The sequence below is a fragment of the Ammospiza caudacuta genome, chromosome 6 (genome assembly GCF_027887145.1).
Source record: "Ammospiza caudacuta isolate bAmmCau1 chromosome 6, bAmmCau1.pri, whole genome shotgun sequence".
Taxonomy (NCBI): domain Eukaryota; kingdom Metazoa; phylum Chordata; class Aves; order Passeriformes; family Passerellidae; genus Ammospiza; species Ammospiza caudacuta.
The window spans coordinates 33,495,549-33,519,062 of record NC_080598.1 but is presented as its reverse complement, the minus strand read 5'-3'; the positions used below and the strand labels follow the sequence as shown (position 1 = coordinate 33,519,062).

Sequence of the window (23,514 nt, the reverse complement as noted above, 5' to 3'; positions counted from 1 at the left end):
GCTCTGACTTCCCTCACTTATAGTGTTGGTTGATTCAGCACTAAGGATTAAACCCAGTGACCAGAATTGATAGTTGGTTATTCCACGTGTAGAATCACAGAACGTGCTGATTTGGATGGGATCCAGGGATCATCGAGTCCAGCTCCTGGCCCTGTACAGGACACCCCAAGAGTCACACCGTGTGTCAAGAGCATTGTCCAAATGCTGCTTGAACTCTGTCAGGCTGGTGCTGTGACCACTTCCCTAGGGAGCCTGTTCCAGTGCTCAGCCACCTTTAGGGCGAAGACCTGTTCCTAAAATTCAACCTAAACCTCCCCTGATGCAGCTTCATGCCATTTCCTTGGGTTCTTCATTTGTGACCAGAGAAGAGATCTGTACCTGCCCTTCTATGTGAACAGTGCTGCAGCTCTTATTCAGGTAGTCAGTGTTTTTCCCATGTTGTTTGAAAAAGTGGCTATTGCTCTCTATGCTCTGGTTCCAGACAGGTTGGTAAAGTCGCCATAGTGTTCCTGGCTTGTTCGGAAAAATGTCTGGGTGTTCTCGGTCTGTTCAATTCTCCCACCTCTGAAAAATTCTCAGTATTAAATGCTTCCTTAGGGCAAGAACCTGTGTTCTCACTGTGCAAAACTATAAAGGGTATTCTTCCAACCTTGCCTTTGTTTCCTATTATCACACAGCATGCATGTAACAAGTGTTCAAAAGGGGTGCTGAAAAAGAAAGTGATGGGCAGAGCTGTTAGTGAATAACCTCTGTCTGTAAGGCTTTAAAAAAATATGAGAGGAGCTGCTTTCAAGTGAAGGACTGGTGCTGTTCACAGTGTATCTGCTGGGTTAGAGGTTGGGCTAACCTACTGGACTTTTCAGACAACTAATACTGCTTCACATTTCTGCTAACCTCTCACGAGGAGCTCTAAGCCACAAAGATTTGCTTTTGTTCCTTTGGATGAATGGTACAAAACTGAGTATCTACCGTTACTTCTGGCACTTTCTTATTATAACAAGCTATTTCCCAAACTGATTTTACTTGCCTTGTATATGGCATTCCAAATCTCAGTTAAAATTCTTTGCTAGAAGTATTTTCAGTCTACCAGACTTTGCCTGAAAGACCATATTCAGTGGCTTCCTAATTAGACTCTTTGGTGTCTCTAAAAACAACAGTCGCATCTTCTAGTGAATAAAGAAGGAATTCAAGGTTTGTGCCCAGACAAAACCTGTCACCTGGCCAGGACCCTGCAGAGCCATACTACCTGATGCACTGGTATGCCAGGGAGGGAGCAATCTGTTTTCTGAGAGCCCTGTTCTCTATACTTGTGATTAAAATGCAGGTGCCTGAGATAATAAGTTGTCAAGAACTTGGAGTGCCTAATTAGCACAGCAGAGACAGAAATTAATCATGGTTTATTAATTTTAGGCCACTGCTGTTTGTGCTGGACCCAAGAACTTCACCATGTCGTTTGATTTTAGTCCTCTAAACTTGTATCTGCAGACTTTGCTGTTATGCAGTTTCCCAGTCTCTTACTGCTTAGTGGCAGTATTGATAAAATATCTCTATTGCAATTTTTTTTTTCCAGACATTATACTGAGTGGTCCTTTGAAAATTTGCTAGAAGACTGTTTTTAACTGACCTGTGGTCATGGCAGTCCTCCTCATACTCTTGCCTCTGTGGTGAAAAAAATTCACTGAGGTCCTGACATGTCTCCCCTTGACATGGGGGATGAAAGGAGCCAGCAACATTGTTCTCATAATGCTATTTAGCTGCTATAGCTGTGTGATAGCTTGACTAAAATCATGCTCTTGTATTTGCATGTCTTTTCCAGTTCATACAACTATTTGGTTCATTTTGTGCACTGCCCTTCATTACTTTTGTAAGCAAACCACTTTTTTGGTCTTTAACTTTTGTCAAATAGCCCTTTAATTAAAAGTTAATTATTTAACTCCTGTAGGCTGTTCCTTATCTGTACATCTCTTTGTGTATTTTTTTGTTTTGTGTGTAAATCATGTCATGTCTCTCTAATTTACACTACTGGTCTTTAGACACTACTGGTTCTTTTAAGATGAGCAAAACCTATTCTGGGTGTATGGTCTACTCTACAATTTAACTTTGAAAAATCTGTAGTTCATCAAAAAATGCAGTCATTTTGGTGAAGAGAGACCAGTGTTTTCTATGCGGATGATCTCATGATCTCAGAGCTTTTTGCAACTGAGACTGGTAGATACCTTTCTCTTTGGTTTGTTTTCTGCCGCTTTATTCTGATAAGCTGGCTCTTGTGCATTGTGATATAAGGTAGAGGATGTCTCCATGTTGCAGAATCATATCTTAAGTTCAAGTGGGGAAACTGGTAGGAGGAAATAGAGGATGTAACTTGATTGCTCTGAAACATGGATATACATACTTGATGAGGGATGGGTGATGTGTATTGCTACACCGTGAAGTTTTTCAGCTGTGCTGCTCCAGCGCATTGTGGGAATTTACTGCTGTGAGTCTTGAAAAAAGTATGTTTAGGAAACTGTAGTCTTCTGTTTTAGCTGGTCAAAGCTCTTCAAATTGCTAGGCAAGAGAAGAACCAAATATTTGCAAACTTTACAGTGACAAATGTACATAACTGTAGCAACTGGAGTGCTTGCAGCCTGTCAGATGCCATGGTTAGGGTCAGGATAAACCTGCCTGTCTCCTGGGATGACTGCAGTGAAGGCCTAAGATTGGTCTGTGATGGATCTGGTGCTTCACAGTGATATTAGGTGTTCAGTCTTCTAATTTTCTGCTTTTTCCTGTTGCTCACAAGATATATGCACCAGACTGGGTGGTTATAATTTCTACGTACATAAGCCTTTCAGTTTACTTTTCAGCACATTTCCTATACCGGAATCAAAGAAAATATGCTTGCTTTCTGTCTACTCTTCTGTCACAGAGAGAAAACACAGTTTATCTCTTCCAGTGGACCATAACTTTCACTCTTTACTGTTACCATTTGGCTGACCTCTTTGATCTGAAAAACTTTGTGTAAGACAGTGGCAGCTTCCCAAGCAGCATAGAGAAATGCTGATATTGGCCCTGAGCCCCATATCCAGTTAGTGTTCTTGCTGTCTGTTCTGTCATCTTAGCCTTGCTCCTTGACAATGGATTCTGCTTTCTATACAAGCAGGGAATTTAGGGTACTTTGACTTTGCTGTTGGTTTGATTATTGCTGGAATGGATAATTACTCTGGCTTCTCCTTATATCATTTAGTTCTAGACTCTCCCCTTTTTTTCTCCGAATTATTGTCCTCTAAGTTTTCATTCCTTTCTCTGTTTTTTCTCAGGAAAAAACAAGGTGGGTCCTCCTTAGCATTCATATTGCATACAGCTTCTGGTAGTAGTCTGGAGCAGCAATTGAAGCCATGACACCTGGTTTTGCATTAGGGCAAGACTGACAATTTTGTGTCAAAAGTGCTGAGAATATTTCCAGGTGTTCTGACTTTTATTGGTGGCGTATGCCATCATTTATGGCATGTTTTTGTAATCGGTCTTTCTCAGGCTGACTTCATAATTGTAACAGTGTTTCCCAGAATGTTTCAGTATCCTAGTGCCAATTGCAGTCTTGTACATGGACTAGTGTTAGGTTGCTGATTTGCCTCCACCTCTAGAGGAAGACACCTCTCTGTGTGGTCTCAGCATGAGGGCAGCATCCAGGATCTCATTTTGCTGAAGGGTTTACAAAGTAATACTTTCACTCAAAAGTTGATACTTTTACAGTTATGTAAACATGATTTTAAGAAAGTATGCCCAGAATATTACAGCTCTTTTTATTCAAAGTATTAGTATAGTAAAGGAGTCAAAGACTAATTTATGGAAGACTTTAGTATTTACCCAATGAAAAACTGCCAAATATGTAGCTAACACTCTCAGATAAGCTTCATTAGGGAAATTTGGCTCTGAGTTCTGAATTTAATAGTAGTTTGTATTCAGTTGGATGGCATTTGTTTTCTTATGAAGCTTCAACTTTCTAACAAGTGTGTTCCAAAGGAGTCTATGCTCTGGTGGTTCTGGAATGCTTAGTGAAGACACAGTTACTTCAAGTGGCTATAAATGAGAGAGTTTACAGTTTATGTCTTTGGGATTATTTTGGGACACTGAGTTCTTACATTCTGATTCAGAAGTGCCTGATGGCCAAGCTATAAATATTGGGTAATAAAATGTTGTGATGCTTTCTTTAGAGAGATTTGTCAGGTATGTTGGTGTAGTGCATATATATGTGTTTGCATCACTGGTATGTATAACTTGTACAAACTTAATCTTTAGGTATTTGTTTAAGGAATTGGGTGTGTGATAGATTCTTCCAGGTATTGCTCAATAACTTTTTTGAATGTATTCTTAATGTTTACTGCCCTTTTGTAATGCAAAGATATCCTGCATTCATCAGTTGAAAGCATTCTTACCTCTCTTCCCATTTTCTTGTTAAAAAACTTCTCAGTTGCCAAGATCTGACATAAACACCAGGAGGAAATCTTTCCTTAAGAGAAGTTTCCTTATCTTGCATCCATGTTTTATTTTAACTTAGCTTAAGTTTATTTAACTTTATTTTAATGTAGCTTTATTTTTGTGCACACTCACTTCAGTTAAAAGTGATGTCCTAATAACTTACCTTTCTTATACTTTTCTTTTGAGAAATATAAACTTGTTTCAGGTGACAAAGTAAAACTTTGTGAAAGATAAAGTGAGGACAAATCAGTGAATTTTGAATTTGCACATAAAACTTGGGAGACTGGCTGTTGTATTGTGATTTCCATTTTCTTTTGCTGTTAACATTTTCTTTAATATTGTTAATGTTAACATTTGCTTTTCTACAGTGGATCGTAGTAGGTAATATGAGTTTATGGAACCAGTTTCAGGTTGTCAGACACTTCTGAATGTTCTAACTATGTGGCAAAGTATATGTTTATTTTAGGGGTTTTGGGGGGTTGGTTGGTTGGGTTTTTAAAAATAAGTAATTGTGTATATGTTATTATAAGCAAGTGTAAAGTACAGGTTAACATACATTTCAGTGTTTATCTGTTTCACTGGCAGAGAATATTAAGCATCACTGGGAAATTTTTTTTTGTATGAAAACCAAAGTTCATTATTCAGCTTTCAACTCATGAGTTGGGTGGGGAAAAATGGCTTTAAAGATGCTGCCAAAGAAAGAAAACATTTTAGACTAAGTTTATAACACTATTGTTTGAAGAGTCATCTTCAGTTTGATTAGGATAACAGTTGAGAAGACATACTTCCTTAACTTCAAATGATGTGTTGGAAGTTCATTGCACTAAAAGTTCACTCCATCATCCTAGGCAAAGAAGGGTTTCTGCTGATTCCACTTTCCTAAGTCTTCAAATTTTGTTCCTTAGCATGATTTGAGAGCTCTGAAGGGGGAGTTACATCACTCACTTTGCCAGTGTTTTTGCCCGGCTTCCACAGTCATGTTTAATATCTTGGTTCAACAGCTCAGGTAGATGACACAGTTTTCTGAACAGGATTATTGCCCCATTAGATAAAAGTTTGCCTGGCTTCATGTAGAAGGAGTCTTAAATGCCTGTGAATTTATCCCAAATTTCTAATGTTTTCTTAATAAAAAGAACACAGTGCTTTAACAAAGTTTCTGAAACTGAAATGGTCATTCTGTGATATAGGGAAAGCTCTGCAGTTGGTTAGGTACTTGAATTCACTTTGCAGAAGTGAGTTTGTTCCTGTCAGGATTTTATTTTGGTTTGTGTAACAGATTGCTAACATTAGGCCCAAGAGTCCACTTAGATCTAATAGGAAGGAGACAGACTGTTTTTATAAGGTACAGAAGGTCTCTAATGTTATGTCTTTTTAACCTTGTGAAGTTTTCTTAGGCATTTTTATTATGAAGTCTAGTAATGGAGGTCATTTACAGACCATTTGATTTTCACATCCTATAGTGAAATTTTGGTCATACTTCACATAAAATATTTTTTTGCACATTTTCAGTGTGGCCTGTGTTTTAAGTTACTGCATGGTGTAGGCATGTTCAGCAGGTTTCCCTTATAGTGTGACCCAGGAATGAGTTCCTTGGTCATGCTTGGCATTGCTCCTGCAAGTTTGAGATCATTGTGATAAGGACTGGGAAAGGTGTTTTGTAGTTTTTGTCCATTCCTAAGTGGTCATCCATATATGAATTCTGTTGTATGCCTGAGGTAGTACTTTTGTTTGTATTCGTGTTTGACCAGTAGGTGTACTGTTTAATCAGCAGGTGGTCTATTTAATGCCTTCTGCTGCGGAAAATTAAGATCTGTGTTATTGCTGTCCTTTATAAAAAGGGGGGATAAAAAGCTCTTGCTTCTGAGTTGTGGATGATACTATTTACAGAAACATAATAGAGAATACTAGTGAGTATCCTCAAGTAATGAATGTGCAGAGATGTTCAGATACTGAACTCACCATGTTAAACACTAAGGTGATTAATTTACCATTTTTATTTGGTAGGAAATATGCTCAAAAATAAATGTAGATTTTGTGGTGCTTTACACCCACAGTGTTTGGGCGTGTTTTTTAAGAGAAACCAATACTTCCCTTTTAACTGCCCTGTTTACATCATCAGGAAGATATGCAAATGGTTGTAGGTGTGCGGTTGCTTTTCTGTGGTAGTTTTTTTGGTGGTGGTGGTTTTTTTTTTTTGACTGCTTGTTTTTTGAGGTTTTTTGGGTAGATTTTGTCTGGGCTGTTTAGGATGAAAAGAATCAGTAGGTGTTGATGGGATTTTTTTTTGTGGGAGGTGAGGAGAACTCACAGCGTATGGTCCCATAAGATGCAGTCCCGTTTGGACTTGTCTCCCTGCTGCCAGGGCTAGGAGTTTGTACTTGCCTTTATTCTTACCTCTTTACCTCCTGGTCTCAAAACATGTGCTCCAGACCCTTATGCCAATCTTGTCACCGTTCAGATTATTGTGACCTGTTCTGGCATGCCAATTTGACCAAAACCAACCAAACAAAAGGATTTTGTGACATTCTGCAATCTTGTTGAATTAAAATGATTTGGTGACAGATTTGACAGGCTTCAAAACTGTCAGAGAAGGCAGTGGCTGTACAACCCAAAACTGGAGAGCACAAGGGAGCAGTCAAGAGCAAGAGTAATGAGACTGCAGGTCTTTGGCAGCAGCAAAGTAGCACAGTTTAACAGTCCAAGGAATCATACTGACAGTCTCTTTTTTGGTTCTTGTCATAAATTCATGAACTACTGATTGTGTTTGGAAGGCTGCAGAAGTAGGGCACACTTGAAAGCCTAGTCAGCTTTGTTCTTTTCTAGCAGTTGGCAGTTAGTTATGCACAAACATATGAATTATGTGAGTTCCCTGAAAAATTACTGCAGTGTTTGCAAATACAAGTAATGTATGACTGACACAGTGTAAAGAAACTACAGTACTGCAAATTCTCAACAGTTTTTTCAGCCTGCAAAATGTTGAGTTTTGACTTTGCTGTTTGTATTCTCAGAACTGAGAAGCATCCCAGCAGAATTCATGGACCTGAATTTGGTTGAGCATAATCCTCTGGAATCTTCAACTGTCACCCATTGTTCTTGAGAGAATACATTTGCTGTAGTTATCCATGGCACTTATCCTGGCTGAGGAGAGTTTCTTTCTTCCATAGTAGCAAGGGCTTCTGTCATTTATGTCTAGCAGGGCATTTCATTATACTAATAATACTGAAATGGCTAAAACAATTCATACACACTCCCATGGCTTGTACACCTTGCTTACAGTTTCCTTCAGAAAAATCAACTACAGATTATGCTAATTAGACAAAGAAAATCTTACACCCATGAAGAGAAAATACTTCTGGAAGAAAATTTTTTAAATTATGCAGCATTTTTTTAGGGATTAGCTCAGTGAAACTGTCACCACCATCTCAGATGAATTTGGGAATGAAAGTCTTGTGACATTAGAGACCTGAGTAGCTAAAATAGTTTGTGCACCGGGTTTTTTTCCTATAAATAATGAGAGAAGAGCTCAAATGAAATATGTTTGTTCTGAGTTTGTGGTATGTGATTGTGAGTCCTGTGAAGCTGAGAGAATAATTGTAGAGTTTTGTGAGTGTGAGTCCTGTGAAGCTGAGAGAATAATTGTATAGTTTTGTGATTGATGTCCTGTTTTTCAGAATGTCAATTTTTAGAAGTCTCAACCTATTTTTGTGGTCAGAAAAAAAAGTCAGAAGATCCTTATGCCCTTCGCCCCCACATACCTGTGAGTAACATAGTGACACAGCTAATCAGGTTATATCATTGGGGGTCATTTAAAAAAAGCTTTTAGAATCATCCCTGACATGCATCCAGTTAATCTTGCAAAATAGAGTTGAAAAGAGAGCCTGAGGAAGATGGCCACATGAAAGAAGCTAGCACATGTATCTTTGTTACATAATGCTGTAAGATTTTGCTTTTTTTGAACTTCCAAAGCCTGTAGGCTCAATTATTCATATAATTGAGCCTATAGCTCAATCATGTAAAATTACAAGACAGTCTTGGTCCCAGTATAATCTCTGAAGACTGTTGAATTAGATAGCTAACATTTTGGCATTTTTGGATGAAAGGTTTAGATGAATAGCTGTATTTACATTTTCTTTAGGTGATATTTCTAAATTGAATTCAGCAGATATTGGAGTATTAAAATGAGTAAAGAAGTTAGACTTTCTTTAGAGTATTGTAAATGTGGCTTAAGAATAACTTGCTCTGGAATACTAAACTAATGGCATTTTGTGTGAATTTAGGCATCAGATGAGATGTTAATTGTGGAACATTGTAACTTCAATTTAATTTGAGATTAATTAATTTCCCTTTGGTTCAGTCACCTCTTTGAAGTGACAGTGTCACATACATACTAGTACCTATGAACGTTTGCTATTAATACTGTGTTTCACATAGAAGCAGTGGCAAGCATTGACATTAAAAATAACATGCTAAAAAACATGAGGGGTTAAAATGAGACTAGAATGCAAGAGCCTGAGCCAACAAGGACACAGTTTGAAGGGGGCTGGAGGAATCTTACTAGAAAACTAAAATAGCAGCAGTGTTTTTAATTTCAGAGGGACTATAACCACGTTTAAAGTGAGGAAAGGCATATTTACTTTTAAGACAATGAAAGCTGAAGTCTTAGCTGTGAATGGGTGATAAGAAATTACCAACTTGTTAGCATGCTTCTGGCTGTCCTGTGAGATCTGTTAACAATCCCTGGAATTCTAGGAATTTCTTTTCTCTTCATTTGTTATGCTTGAAGATTTCTAAACATTTAAAAAAACACTCACTTAAGGTAACTCTTTTTTTCCTCATACTATTATGTCATATTTTCATTGCATCCTGTAGGCATCTGTGTTATCCACTCATCTATATATAAAATAAACGGGTTTTGTCACCGGGATTATGGGTGCTGAAGATCTGATTAGAACTGAGTATTCAAATGTATGCATAGTTGTAGCCTATTAATCCAAGCCCTGCTGGAATGCCGGGGTGGGATCTGTGTGTGCTGTTTTGGGGTGATGTGGGCTCAGACCATTTAACGAGCTGTAGTGTTGGATTTCTGTGAGCTCTCTTTTGAAACAGTTTTGGGGTTTTTTTCAGGTTTTCACTAATTGCTGCAGAGACTGCCCTCTGCTGTGCTTGTCACCGCAGTTTAGGACTTGTCAGCACAGCTGTGTTGAAGTTTTATCGAGGATACAAAATATGAACAGAACCTAGAACATAAATACTATGTTACAGAATTGCTTAACTGACCTCCACAAGTATTTTAACTTTTTTTGTCTATCTGTGACTTCTAGCAATAAGCTTCTTGAAACTGACTCTAGTTTGTTTCTGTTCTTATTCCCTCTCACCCCAGCTGTAACTATATTCTCCTCCCTATCTTTCATTTGATCTAAAAAGCAGAAATTAATGATATGTAAGTAGTAGTGTTTATTTAAAACAAAGGGAATCGTGGTATATGTTTATTCTTAGTGTTTTCAACAATGGTTTCAAATCTCAGTCAACTTAGGAAGCACTTTGTTTGTGTAACTGAAAAGATAAATGCCGTAGAAAGATGTGTTACTACTAGAGAAGAGAAAGCTTTGTGTGGAGTGGTTCTGTGCTATCATGTGTGTGGCTTGTGCTATCAATTTTAGCTGATTAAAGGAGCTCGCTGTTGCTATGCTAACCAAGAAAGGTTGCTGCTGGTAGAACAGGCAGCATTTGTCTTTCACAGTGAGATGGGAAGGAATTTAAATAAGCCTTAATTGTTCCTACCTCTGCAGCAGCTGCATGAAGAGGGATCTTGCATGTATTTTACTGCAAAGGTGCAGTTACTGAAAGGAGGTCTGAGTGAGGTGGCTGCTGATTGACATGATGTACGAGTCCTGTTGGTGCCTGTTTTTCATGGAAAACACTTCGTTTGTGTCTGTTTTGTAGGGAGTCGCCTCTTGTGTCTTTTGAAGTTGATACTGGAGGTCCATTCTTGAGCTGTGACTTTTTTGATTGGTGACATTGCATTCAGAGATAAACAAGCCTAATAAAATCTGATGTCTTAAATAGACCACAGTTCTTAGATGTAATACCAGTGGGATATAAAAATGTGCTTATAATGTCCCAGGTTGCCAGGCTGTGCAATTTGTTTATGCCATTTATGAAACTGGAATCTAACCTTAGCATCTGAATTTTCAGTTTCACTTCAATTTCTCTGTGCTTTAATGCTGCAAATTAACATTGCTTTTGTTCTTTTCTAAATCACCAAGGTGACTTAGAAACTGCTAACAGTGAAAATAATGATCAGTTTGAGGGTTTAGCCCTTTTTGCTGTTGATTCACATATCTTGCACGTTTAAGTGAGCGTGGAATGCTAAAACCTCTCGGCATGTCTGACAGCCCTTTGAAATTCACATGTTGTACTGAGTTACTGTGCTTGACAGGTGTTATAATGAACTCTGTTTTGAAATTATTACAACAAGTGTCAGCTGGATATTAAAGGAAGAGTTTGCTCCCAATACTAGAGTCTATGCTAGAATATCTAGTTATAGGAAAGAATAGTTTAAATAATAATATTAAACTGAAAAAAGAAACCATGCCAGAAAGTAATTTTCTTGAACATGTTGCAAAGCTAGTGTAAAGTTTCTTTTTTCATTACAGATTTTTTTTTTTGTAAATTAAAGACAAGAGGTATCAAGTTGCCATAAATTTTGTAACTTTTACTTATTTTTACAAAACATCAGTCCGTTTCAGGCTATATCAGTTATTTCAGGTATTCTTAAGAGTCATAGGAAATATCTGTGAAGTATTTTCTGTCATAAACGCTAATCTTTAATTATCATCAAGTAGTGGTAGTTATTTTTATGCTGTGCAACATTATTTGTGTTGTGTTTTCCTTTATGTGATTGCTTTCCAAGTTTCCTAATCTTGCAGATTCACTGAAATCCCATTGAAGAAAAAATGGTGCATAGGAGATGATGCAAGGAAAGCTGGAAATTATTTTTTATTTTCCTACACCGAGTTTCCATTTGTAGAATTATTGAAGTGTTTTACTTTGGTACTTTGTGATTTTTATGGCTTAGATTTTGGTTACCTAGAATCTGAAGTGCTGAGTAAAAATACCAGAAGAAACACTATTAATAATACATGGCAGAGATCTGTAGCATAGTTTTATGCTCATACTTAATTAGTAGTTCAGATATCAGGAAACATCTTGTATGTGATTTTCATCTACTTTTTAATCCACTTCAGCAACCTAGAATTCATCTTCCAGTTGTTTTTAACTAATATTTTAATATACCATGTCTGTTGTGGTATATGGCTTTAAGCTGATGATAAAGCCTTGCGCTGTGCTAATGTCTAATATCTATTTCTTGTGTTTATATTAAAATTACAAATGTAGGTTGGGCTTTTATACTCTAATCTGTGCCAAAACTAATGAAATTTCACTAGAGGTAAGCGCTGAACTTCCTTGCAGTCATTCAGAATTTGCAGCTTTAATGAATTTTAAAAAGGGAACTATCAGGTCTAATCATACTTCTAGCAATGAAAGAATTTTAAACACTGCTGAAATGTAACACACAACCTCATCCTCCAGAAAATGTCATTTTTACTCTTTGGAAGTCGCTGAAGCAAAACAAATTTAATTTTACTGTACAGAATTTAGTTGTTAAAGCAATTAGGATTGCTATGCACACCAGCCACAGTCACCAGGAAGCAGATGAAAACTTAAACCAACTTACAGCACTTCTATTTCAGTCTCTGTTAGTATATATTTTATTCTAGTGTCTGCCTTGCACACCAAAATCATTGCATTTATGTATGTTTATTCTTTACAGAGTTTTTGGGGTCTGTGCTTTGTTTAGTGTATTCAGTATGTTTAAAAAGATGTTAGAAGCCTGACATTGTTAGCTGTGAAGAATGAAGAATGGTGGCTTGTAAAATACAATATTTTTGAGAATAGTTAGTATAGTTACCAAAACAGTACTTGTACTTTTTCTTTAATTTTGCTGTTATGAACTTGCATCAGAGATATTGTTTGTTTGCTGCTCATAATTATATCCCAGTCAGAATTTTATATGATGCCCAGTAGTGACCAGAATGAATGATATTTTTTAATAGCTGTACTAACATTATCAGGTTTAAGAAATCTTCCTCTGGAGGCCAAAAATGAGAGTAATCTGTGAAGAAAAGACTTTTGCCTACACTCTCCAGGACTGTGTTGGTAAGACTTGTGAAAGGAAGTTGGACTGAGAGAGTCATAAATCTGGTTTATTTTGGAAAGCTCTACCTGTCATGTGGAAACACTAAGATTCCCCACTTAGATATCAACAGTTCAAAGCAAGATGTTCAAAGCCATGATTTAACCCCATTAAACTTTGAGCAATCAAGCTGTGTAACAGACTCTTGTACATATCTAGAAAGTACAGGAACTGCTACTACCAAGTTCCAAAGTGGAAAGGAATTCTCAATTACAAATGTTGTTATATAGATTGTACATATGAGCTAGTAAAAATTTTTATTGAGTAAGTCTGCAAATTTTTATCCATAGAACTAAATATTAATTTGGCAAAATAAGCTTCTCTTGGACTGAAAATCTGTATTATTGGATACACAATTTGCAGAGAACAAACTTGGTAACAGAAGGTAAAGACCTTCCATTATAGTTGCTGTCACAGAATTTTTAAAATTGCAAAAGAAACCTTCAGAAAGAGAAACTAAGAGAACAGTTTCTGAAATTATCCATCTTATGACTTTTGATGCCATGCATATTAGTTAAAATAAAATTTTCTGTTCCTAGTACCTCCCTTAAACTGAATCTTATTTTTAATCTCAACTATGCCCCACCTTCATTTGAGAACCAAATTAAAGATTTTAACAGTGTAATATTTTACATTTTGCATCCTTAGGACTGCTGTATAGAGGGACTTGAGAGCTGATCTGGGTTTTTTTTTCCTTACGTGTTTATTTCATTTATTGCAGTTGGGCAATCTCATTTTCCCAAAACAGTTGGAGATGAGGATGTGTGATGTCTGATGCAGACCTGAGACAACAGGAAGGAGGAGAGGGGCTTAGGTTTGGAAGGGGTCACCCGTTATCAGAAGTGCTTTGATTAAAGGAAGTTGTTCAGCATTCCAGACTTGCAGCATGCTTACGCTTTTATGGACTACCAGCTTGTTATACCTGGGGTCAGGTTTTTGTGTATTTGGTTCAGTGTTTTCATAAGGTCAAATTTTATGTTGGCTGATAACATGATATTTTATATAATCTGAGCATGATTCATTTGCTGTACTGTTTATTGCTGGTTTTAGAAGTGTCTAGCTTTCTGGGACACCAGAAATACTTTTTATTTAAAATTCCAAAAATCTTAAATTGTCACTGTTTTCTTACCATTCCTGCAAGAGAGCTCTGGTTTTCTGTAGCTTTTGTTTCTTTTTTACTTGATTGGCTCAGATCTTGCATACTGAAAGTAGAGAGCTATTATCACAGGTGACTTAAATGTCTTGGTATCCTGTTCAAAGAGTTTATATGTCCTTTGTGTCTTGCACACAGTTTATACTGAAAATGTCAGCAGTGTTACTAAGGTTGCCTGTTATTCCAGCCTATATTTTTGTTTCTCTTGTCTTCAGTTCATGTTACTAAACTAAAGAGATTTTAAATATTATCACTCTATATACAGTTATGAGTTTTTGGTGGGCTGTTTATGTAGCTGGCACTTGAAATTTGATGGAGGATATGTAGCTAATCCCACTGTAAATATTCTTGACCACTTTTTCAGCATTGGCCATCAACTCAATTTTCTGATAATTCTTTCTGATTAAGATTCACTAGAGAGTGTGACATCATTCAGCTTACACAATATTGAGTATAAAATTGTGTTTTACTTCTCACAGGTCCTCACACCCTGTTTTTGACGTTTTTAGCTGATTAAATGGATGTCATTCATCCCCTCAGCACCTTATTCATTGTTTCAGCACCTATTGGTTGTACCCTGTAGACTCAGGAATGTGAGTTTTCTTTCTGCTTGTCAGAATTGAAAAGAGATGAACGTAGCTTTGAAAAGTTTCAGTGTTCAGACAAGCTATGGCCAATACAATTTGAATTTAAAAGAATTTGAATTATCTTCAGTCCACAGTTAAAGTAGTGGTCTTTGCAATTTTATTGTTCCTAATGAGGCTTCCTTTTTGGGCATTGGAATTTCTGTGCAGACAATTTGCCTTTTCAGAAGGGGAAATGCTCCTCAGGATCCTGGGGATCATTTTGCTAAATTTTTATCCACCTTTCTCTGAATTTCACAGAACTTTTTCTTAAAGTGGTGTTTTATATAACTCTGTCTAAATGCTAATTTTATGTGGCTTTATTCTTTGAAAAGCTGTTCTAAGTTGGGCAGTAACTGAAGGATTTACAGGCGCTGAGTAACTGTGGGGTACTTGCAGTGCTAGCCCCAGTACCATGCAGGTTTTGATCAGCTTTTTTTGCTTAGTTTTTTTTCTGAATGTGTGAATGCTGAGTATTGGATGTTCAGCATATCAGTGGAGTACAACTAAGTGCTTATAAGGGCAAAAAAAAAGAATTTTTACTACCACAGAAATGCTTTAATTTTCTTATTGGGAAGATTTCGGTAATAACTATTTTAGTAGCTGGGGCTAGACAGGAAACAAGTAAAGGAAATAATTGGTGCTGTGTGCTACTCCTCATGAAAATGAAAAGCTCTACATATTTAGAATTGCAAGCTGGCAAAAACTTGTGTAGGAGTCTCTATTGCTGCTCCTCCCAAACCGAACTCTAGATATTTAATTTTCAACTTAATTACAGCATAAACATCCTTCCCTTCCTCCTCCAAACAGAAACATTTGGTAAAAGAATGTAGGTGATTCTGGGTTTTGGTTTTTTTGGGGTTTTTTTCTGTCTTGGTGTCTTCCAGCGTGTAATAGAACTTAGAGATATTTCATACTATTTCCTTTCAGTAAATTTAAAAAAAAAAGTGATAAAATGTAACTTGAAAAATTAAGTATATTGATGATATGGTATGCAACTGTTCGTCAATTTTATGACCTTTTAATTGGACAGATTGTGGATAACGATCACTGACAGAAAGGCAGTGTGGTATAAAACACACTGTTACATGTGCATTAATTGTAGTTATGTGTTAGAGATGAGTGGCTATATTTATCAGGACACCTAAGCTCTTTAGCCTGAATCATCAGGAATAAGAAACCAGATTAAAGTGTGTGTAGTATAGTGGAATATCATAGTTGATTGTGAAGATTAATTATTACTCTCTGTCAAATCTGTATGTCTGTACTCCCACACAAGGATTTTAACTCTTTTATTTAATCCTTCCTGCTTTAATGCATACCTATGGGAAGTATTAAGAGTAGCTGCTAACCAGAATTGTCCAAACCCCTATCCTAGGACTTTATCTGTACTTGTAATTGTGTAAGTGCAGCTCCTGTCTGCTTTAGATAGTATCTTTCAGATGAACTCTATGTCAGACCTGTCTTCTCTGAATCCAGGAAGCAATGTTTATATAAATGCCTTAATTTATAAACAATAAATGCAAATATCTTTACTGGTGTTCAGCATACTCAGCTACTTAAGAACGTGTTGTTTTAAACAAGTTTTTCAAATTTAGTGTCTGTAGGATTGTAAGTGTGGTTTGTGTTGGAACTTTTAAGAATGCAAATACAAATTAAAACTTGAATGAGAACTCTCTGAAAACTGCTTATTTGCAATTGTGTTAAGTATAGAATCACCACGGTTTTTACTTGGGAATAAAAGAGACTTTATCATTAGTTTGATCAGTGCTTCTTTTCTGACATTGGTACCTGAAGTCTACCAAAATATATGAAACAGATTTGTGAGGATTCTGTAGTTCTTAGTGGGGGAAGAACCACTATGTAAATTTGGATGGAAAGTTTCATTGTTCTGATGCCTGGGGACCTTAGGTGTTTTCTTATTTGTCTCTTATTACTCACTAATTTCTTTTTTTTTTTTAATATCTGTCATTAGATTTTCCTCCTGGATGCCTATTCGAGTGTCTTGTGATGGAAGGGAAATATTTTTGAATCTGTAATGGATTTTACACAGTATCGTAACACAAACTGGCCTAATAGCAGCATTTTGGTTTGAAGAGCGTAAGCATAACTACAGATAATCATGACAACTTCTCATATGAATGGACATATCACAGAAGACTCTGACAATGAAGCAAAAAATGTGGATCTTGTGTCTCCTGAGGAACCTCAGAAGCACAGAGAGATGGCTGTTGATTGCCCTGGGGACTTGGGCTCCAGGATGATGCCCATGCGGCGCAGCGCTCAGCTGGAGCGCATCCGCCAGCAGCAGGAGGACATGAGGCGCAGACGAGAAGAAGAGGGAAGGAAACAAGAACTGGACCTCACTGCTTCCATGAGGCTAAAGAAACTAGCACAAATTCCTCCTAAAACTGGAATAGATAATCCAATATTTGACACAGAAGAAGGGATTGTTTTGGAGAGTCCTCATTACACTGTGAAAACACTAGGTAGGTAAAACGCAGTGAGTGTGCCAATGGAGTAAAGATTTGTTTGATATTAATACTCTTTTAGGCCACTAAAAACCTAATTTAGCTAATCTTTCACAAACAGATTTAAAGTCTTTTTATCCTTCAGATTTGTTGTGGTTTGGGGTATTTTTGTTTAGCCAAACATCAGGCTATGTGCCTCAGCAAGTGGCTTTTCAAAACTGATTCATTTGGGGAACAGTTAAATACCTTGTGGATAATAACTAATTCAGTCAATGCCTCTGTCTTCTTAAGGCTGGGAAAAACCATGTAAGTAATAGCCAATTTTATGATGTTTGATGAACTGTAGACCAGAATAAGGAATGAATAAACACAGATTGTCATTTAAAATAAAAAGTTGTTGATACTTTAGGGAGAAACATGCTAGTGCTTTTTTCCTGTTTTGTCTTGCATTATCAATTAACACCAATGAAAATACGTCGCACCAATTCATCTCTTAAAGTAATGGTGTTGATAATGAAAATCTGCTTAGGCATTGAAGAAAATGTAATGTTAATAATTTTTTAAGAAATGGATGCTAAAATTTTTCGTTTCACAGTTGTCGTTTTAATTTGGTTGTTTAGAGAAAATTTCTAACCTTTCTTCCTCAGACATCAATATTTTAAATAAAATGTGTGACATTGGAGTGAAAAAGATGCACTGGGAATCTTTGAGAGTCCTGTTCAGATTTGAAAATCCATACCTGTTCAGATTGCTTTAAAAAGGTAGCCTTTTTTTCTGGGCTGCACCAAAATTTCTTTTTTTTTTTTCCTTTCTTTCCTATTGGCTGGTAGTTGAGAATACAGAGTGAAAAATAGCTATGAAATTGCTAATTTCTTCTTTTTTACTTCATCTCTAATATTTGTGTGCCTGAGCAGCAATTCTGCTAAAGACATGTCTCTGCTCCATAGCCTCTGGTAATCCTTATTGTACAAATCCCTCTTTAGGAAAATTTAGATTGAAAGGGTCATCAGGAAGTCATCCTGTTCAACCTCCTGTGGAGAGCAGGGTCAGTTACAAACAAGGAGGGTGTACCTTTTTTAGTGCAGGGCTTGTCAGCCAAGAGATCTCTTTGCAAGAAGCAGATTCTGTAGTTAACTTTATGAAGTGTTAGGTATTTGATTGTAAAATTCTCTCCTTAGAGGGAACACAAAGCAGAAGATATAAAACTAGATGTCAAACAGTAAAACTGTATTCAGCTGGGAGTTTTTTAGCCACAGTGGCCAAAAGCTGTGAAGATGGCTGAAGGAATTGGAAATTGAAACTAGAGAAGGGAGAAAAGTGTGACTTGGAATTAGAAAGCTGGGGCCAGGTTTCATGCTGGAGGTGCTGAGATCATGGAGGGAGGATTGGTGCAAAGCAATGGGCAAAGCAGCTACCCATGGAAGCTGCTAGGATGAGAAGTGAGTAATACATCAGTCTGACACACCCGAGAGCCAGCTAGGAGCTGGTGTAGACTGAAGGTGCTTGAATAGGAGAAATAACAGTAAATAAATTACTGTGATGATGATGAAGGGTGGGTTTTAAAATCTCTCAGTGAGGAATTCAGAAGGGTACTAGCTGTAGGAGAAGCTGAAGGATTGTCCAAGTATTTGTGAAAAGCTAGAAGGAGGAAATTAGTTTTGGCTCAGCAAGAATAGAAGATGGAAAATTGGTTTTGAACGGAAGCTAGGATTCTGTGAATACTAGCTGTAAGAAGAGAAATGCCAGACATCAGGGACAAGAAGATTATAGAGGTGTGTGTCTGGAAAGAGATAAATTAGGAAATAATATATGGTATGTGGTGCATCTTGAAGAGAACTTATTAGGTGACTTGGTCCACTTCTGTAATCAAAATTTGGATCTTGTCATTTGGATCAGTAAACTTAAGATTTAAGAAGAGAGGATTTATAGTTCAGCATTCCATGAGCCAGCAGTGCCCTTGTGGCCAAGGAGGCTGATGAGATCCTGCCATAGGAAGAGCACTGTGGCAGCAGGTCAAGGGAGGGGATCCTGACCTGGAGTGTTGTGTCCAGTTCTGGGCTCCTCAGGACAGGAGAGACAGGGAGGTCCTGGAGTGGATCCAGTGAAGTGCAACAAGAGAGCATCTCTGGGGAAAGGCTGAGGGAGCTGGGCCTGTTCAGCCTCAGGAAGAGATGACTGAGAGGGGACCTTAGCAATGTCTGTGAGCATCTGAAGGGAGGGTGTCAGAGGATGGAGTCAGGCTCTTCTTGGTGGTGGCAAGCAAGAGGACAAGAGGCAGTGAGCAAAAACTGATGGCAGGAAGTTCAACCTGAAAATGAGGAAGAACTTCTTCACTCTGCAGGTGATCGAGCACTAGAATAGATTGTTGAGAGAGGCTCTGGAGCCTTCCTCGCTGGAGGTACTCAAGAGCTGTTTGGATGCAATCCTGTGCAGTGTGCTTTAGGATGACCCTGTTTGAGCAGAGAGGTTGGACCAGATGACCCACTGTGATCCCTTCCAACCTTACCCGCTATGGGATTCTGTGATTAAGAGTAGTGCTTTTGATTGTAGACACCTATGATGTTGAATTATTGCAGATATAGGAAAAAAATAGTTCTAAATAAAGTATGGTGGTTTTTTAACCTATATAGTCCCTAAAGAATCTGTATTCAGTCACTAGTGTTGTCAAAAACAGAGTTAAAATTTAAATTCAGTGAAGTGCTTCTGCAGTAACTTGAACTGTTACAAAATTTTCTTCTACTCTCAAGCCTGTCCTTTTTCCAGTTTTTGGTTTAATCTTTCTAACATTTGTAACACAGCATCTGGCTCTTCCCACTTTCTACTTTAACTGTCCAGGTTGAAGTGCTTAGTCACATTTACAAATCTCTGAGATTAGTTAGGAAAACCCCAAATAAATCTGGACAGGTGCTAGTGAATGACAGAGACGTTCAACTGTCCTTCTTTGGTATTTTTTAAAATACTGACTTTCATTTTGCTTGTGTGTGTGTTAATCCATAGAGCTTCTCCTGAAGACACATCTTTTAAGTAAGAATATTGACCTATGTGGCTGTATTTTTAGTTTTGAAACTGTTTTGTAAGTGCCAGTGTCTAATTTGGCAGATCCTTGCCAAGTCTTTAATGTTTTTATCATCATAAAAGAAAGCAGACTAGATTAAAGAAGTTGGAATTTATATATAAAAATAAAACAGGAGACTTAACCAAAAGAATGTTAAAGGGATGTTTGTTATCAAAACAGTATATGATTTAGACAGCTGTTTAAATGGAAGTAATAGTCTCTGCACCTAGCACATGTGCATGTAAGTATTTACTGGCTTTTTCACAGCAATATGCTTCCATAAAATGCAGACTTCTTTGGTTTTCTGTGGTTCATTCAGCTAATTCAGTTAAATGAGTAACTAACATTTCATGGAAGTAATCCTTTCATAAGCCCTTTCTGGCTACAGTGATGATTATTTTTTAAAGCTGCCTGTTTTTTGCTTTTGTACCTTGGCCAAAACTTATTTATAAATATGTTATAAATAAACTTTCTGAAATACTGCTTTATCCAAAACTACTTTTCCTAACTATGTGATTTGTGTTCTATTTGAAGCATTAAAGTACTAGTACCAGTACATAGATTGCTCTATAGAAAATTTTGAGAATGAAGACATTGGTGCTGAGGTATAATAAATCCTATCTTCTTAAGTTTGCTCTTCTTAACTTTTTGTTTAAGGTGATAAAAAACATCTATTTTCTTTTCTTGGTTTTCTAATCTAACATGTTAAGCTGTGACTGCACATCCTCCCCTGCAGTTGCATACTTTTGCCCTGGCAGTCTTTTGATTAATGTGTATATCTCACAGTGCTCAGTCACATTCCAGCCATTTCATAGTCTAATGGAAAAAGGCTGCAGCACTTCATGTAAAAGAAGACTTGACAAAACCAGTATTTGATTGCTAATTGATCTGCAATTAAAAAATGGACTTGTTCTGCAAAAGAACCCTGACTTTTCTGTGAGTAAATGCACATGGTCTTACTGAACTTATTTTTCTTCAAGACAACCCCTTTTATAGGAAATATCTGGAGTCTTTTGTTACCTGGTGCTTTTTTGTATTGTTGTTACTTTAAAAAGACTGAAAACAACAACAAAAACAAACAAACAAAAAAAAACACCTAACCCTGCATCATAATCTCATCAGTGATATAGACTTCAGAAGCAGGAATATAGAATTAGGCATGCATAAAGCCAGGATTTGTGTGTGGTTTTATGTGTGTGGTTTTTTATTAAACAAGTGACTAGGAAATGGAGTGCTGCCATTTGAGGACTACTTAATTTCACTCCTTTGAAGCATTATTTCTTTTTTATAATTGTGTTGGGGTGGGTATTTGTTTACTGTTTCGTGGTGGGGGGAAATCACTTGGTATAAAGCTTTGGTATCCAGCAGATGAAGCTCAGTGTAGAAGGGAATTATACAGGGAAGAGACTACTGTGGTAGTTTGTAAGAAAGGGCAGCGCAGAAGGAACTAGCAAAGGGCTAAAAAGAGAAAATATGTAAAGACATCTAGGAACAGGATGTCTTTGTTGTAGATAGAGAGTAAGATGTCTGTCTTTCTGTATGCATTTGTATCTTACATGCAACATGTATTAGGACTGTGTGTGTGTACATGTGTGTATGTATTTGAATTTTCAGATATGTAAGAGGGAGTTCAGAAATAATGGAGTAGAATAATTAGCAAGACATAAAAGTAGGAAGGTTCTTCTCTAATATTTCACTGCTTTTTAAATCAAATAACCTTAACAAATAGCAGAACTTTGAGTTAGTATGTTTTTTAACCAAGCAGGTGTCAGGAGCTATACAATAACATCTGCTTCACATACTTTTTTTTTCCTTTATGCTTGAAAGTAACACACTTCCTCAGACTTGGGAGATTGAGTTGAAGAGATACTTCAGTACTGTGCATTCTCCATTAGATGAGAATTTTGCCAGCTGACAATGTCCTGTTTAGCAAATATTCTCACTTGTGGAGTGTTCTTTAGCCTTCTCTCCAAATGGCATTTCTCCCAGTGTGATAAGCAGTATATTGTGTATACAGTTTCCTAGTGAGACATTGGCTACCATAATTAGTGTTGTGAGTTGTACTGGATATCAGCAGTGGAATATCCTGCACATCCAGTATCCAGGCTTTCTGTGCAGCTTTTGTCCTGTTGCCCTTTGTTTCCTTGGTGGTTACAGGAAGAAGTCCTTGACCTTTGGTGGGTAGGATGTTTTTAGCATGTGTGAAATGGTTTTGGAGGGTTTTATTACTATTTTTTATTGTCCTTCAGACAGTAATGTACAAGAGTAGTAGTAGCCCTGGCTTGTTTGTTTCCATTTATAGTACAGAAGACTTAGCTTGCAAACTCAGACTAGACAGCTTGTATGTAGATATGGTTTGCTGGAAGTTAAAACAATTGAACTTCTTGGAAATGCATATTTTGTTAGGCTTTATGGTTTTTATGTGCCCATTTATCAACCATTTTTAATGTTGTGCTCAAAAATTTTGAGTCTAGGCTTGTGTTCAGTGTACTGATCATGTTAGTGATCAGTATCTACTGTGATTTTTCATGTTAAAAATGCAATTTAGCTGATAGTGTTCCTGATTTTATTAGCTCATAATGAATAAATGAAGGTTGCTAGAATTTTAAAATTACTCTCAAAACTGGTATTCTGGTAGCAGTATCAACTGACAGTTTTAAAATTTGGGATTTTCTTTATTGTTCATTTTCTTTAAATACCAAGGTTCAAAAGTTCTAGCTTATTTGAATTTATTAAAATGTTGGATAGCTGACCAGCTTCCTGTGGCTGAACAGATTTTTTTTCAGATAATGTGTGAAAACATGTATGTTATTTAAGGCTCAGAACATGAATTGTTTTTTTGTCTGCTTCAGAATTTCTTACCTGGGTTTGATTCCTATTCCTTGGTTTAGGTGGTTTCTGAAGTACTTAATTTTGAGAAGTCACGTATTTAGCAGAGATTTGGTTTGACTTAAAATAATATAAAAGTCTTTGAAAAGTGCTTATAAAGCATCAGATCAGTTCTAGAAACTCAAGAATGCAGTACATGTATAGTATTCTGCAAACATATAGAAACTGGTTATTAAAATGTTAAAATATTTTACTGCCCAAGCAGAACTCGTATTTGTGTAAGTAAAAGATGTGGACTTTCTTTTGCTGTACATAATTTCAAAACTCATAGATGTTCACAGATGGTATTTTTTCATACTTTTTATTTTAATGTGCCAAGACTGAGCATAATTTTATGTTTACAAATTGATTGTAGTTTACTTATCTTACATTCATTGTATAAGTAAGCAATATATAGTTGACATACATAGATTTCTACCATATATTATAGGTACACACAGAAAGGTGAACCAAGGTATCAGTGAATATTCAGTGCATCAAGATGAGCTTAGCAATAAAGTCTTACTGCTCTTACTGACTTGGAGTCTTTTTTTTTCTTCTTCTTTCTTTACTCTTTTAATTCAGTTACATTCTGCTTCAAAAAAGTTGGAATAACAGATAACTAATAA

At 36.8% G+C, this 23,514-nt stretch overlaps 1 protein-coding gene across 2 annotated transcripts in view; it reads left to right on the top strand.

Annotated features, from left to right (window-relative positions):
* Positions 1 to 23,514, top strand: part of PALS1 (protein associated with LIN7 1, MAGUK p55 family member) — a 55,408-nt gene that overhangs the window by 10,182 nt on the left and 21,712 nt on the right. For both annotated transcript variants that reach the window (XM_058806502.1, XM_058806504.1), the window contains exon 2: positions 16,467 to 16,980. In XM_058806502.1, the coding sequence (XP_058662485.1) occupies positions 16,614 to 16,980 (367 nt within the window). In that variant the 5' untranslated portion in view covers positions 16,467 to 16,613. The remainder of the gene's footprint in view (positions 1 to 16,466; positions 16,981 to 23,514) is intronic.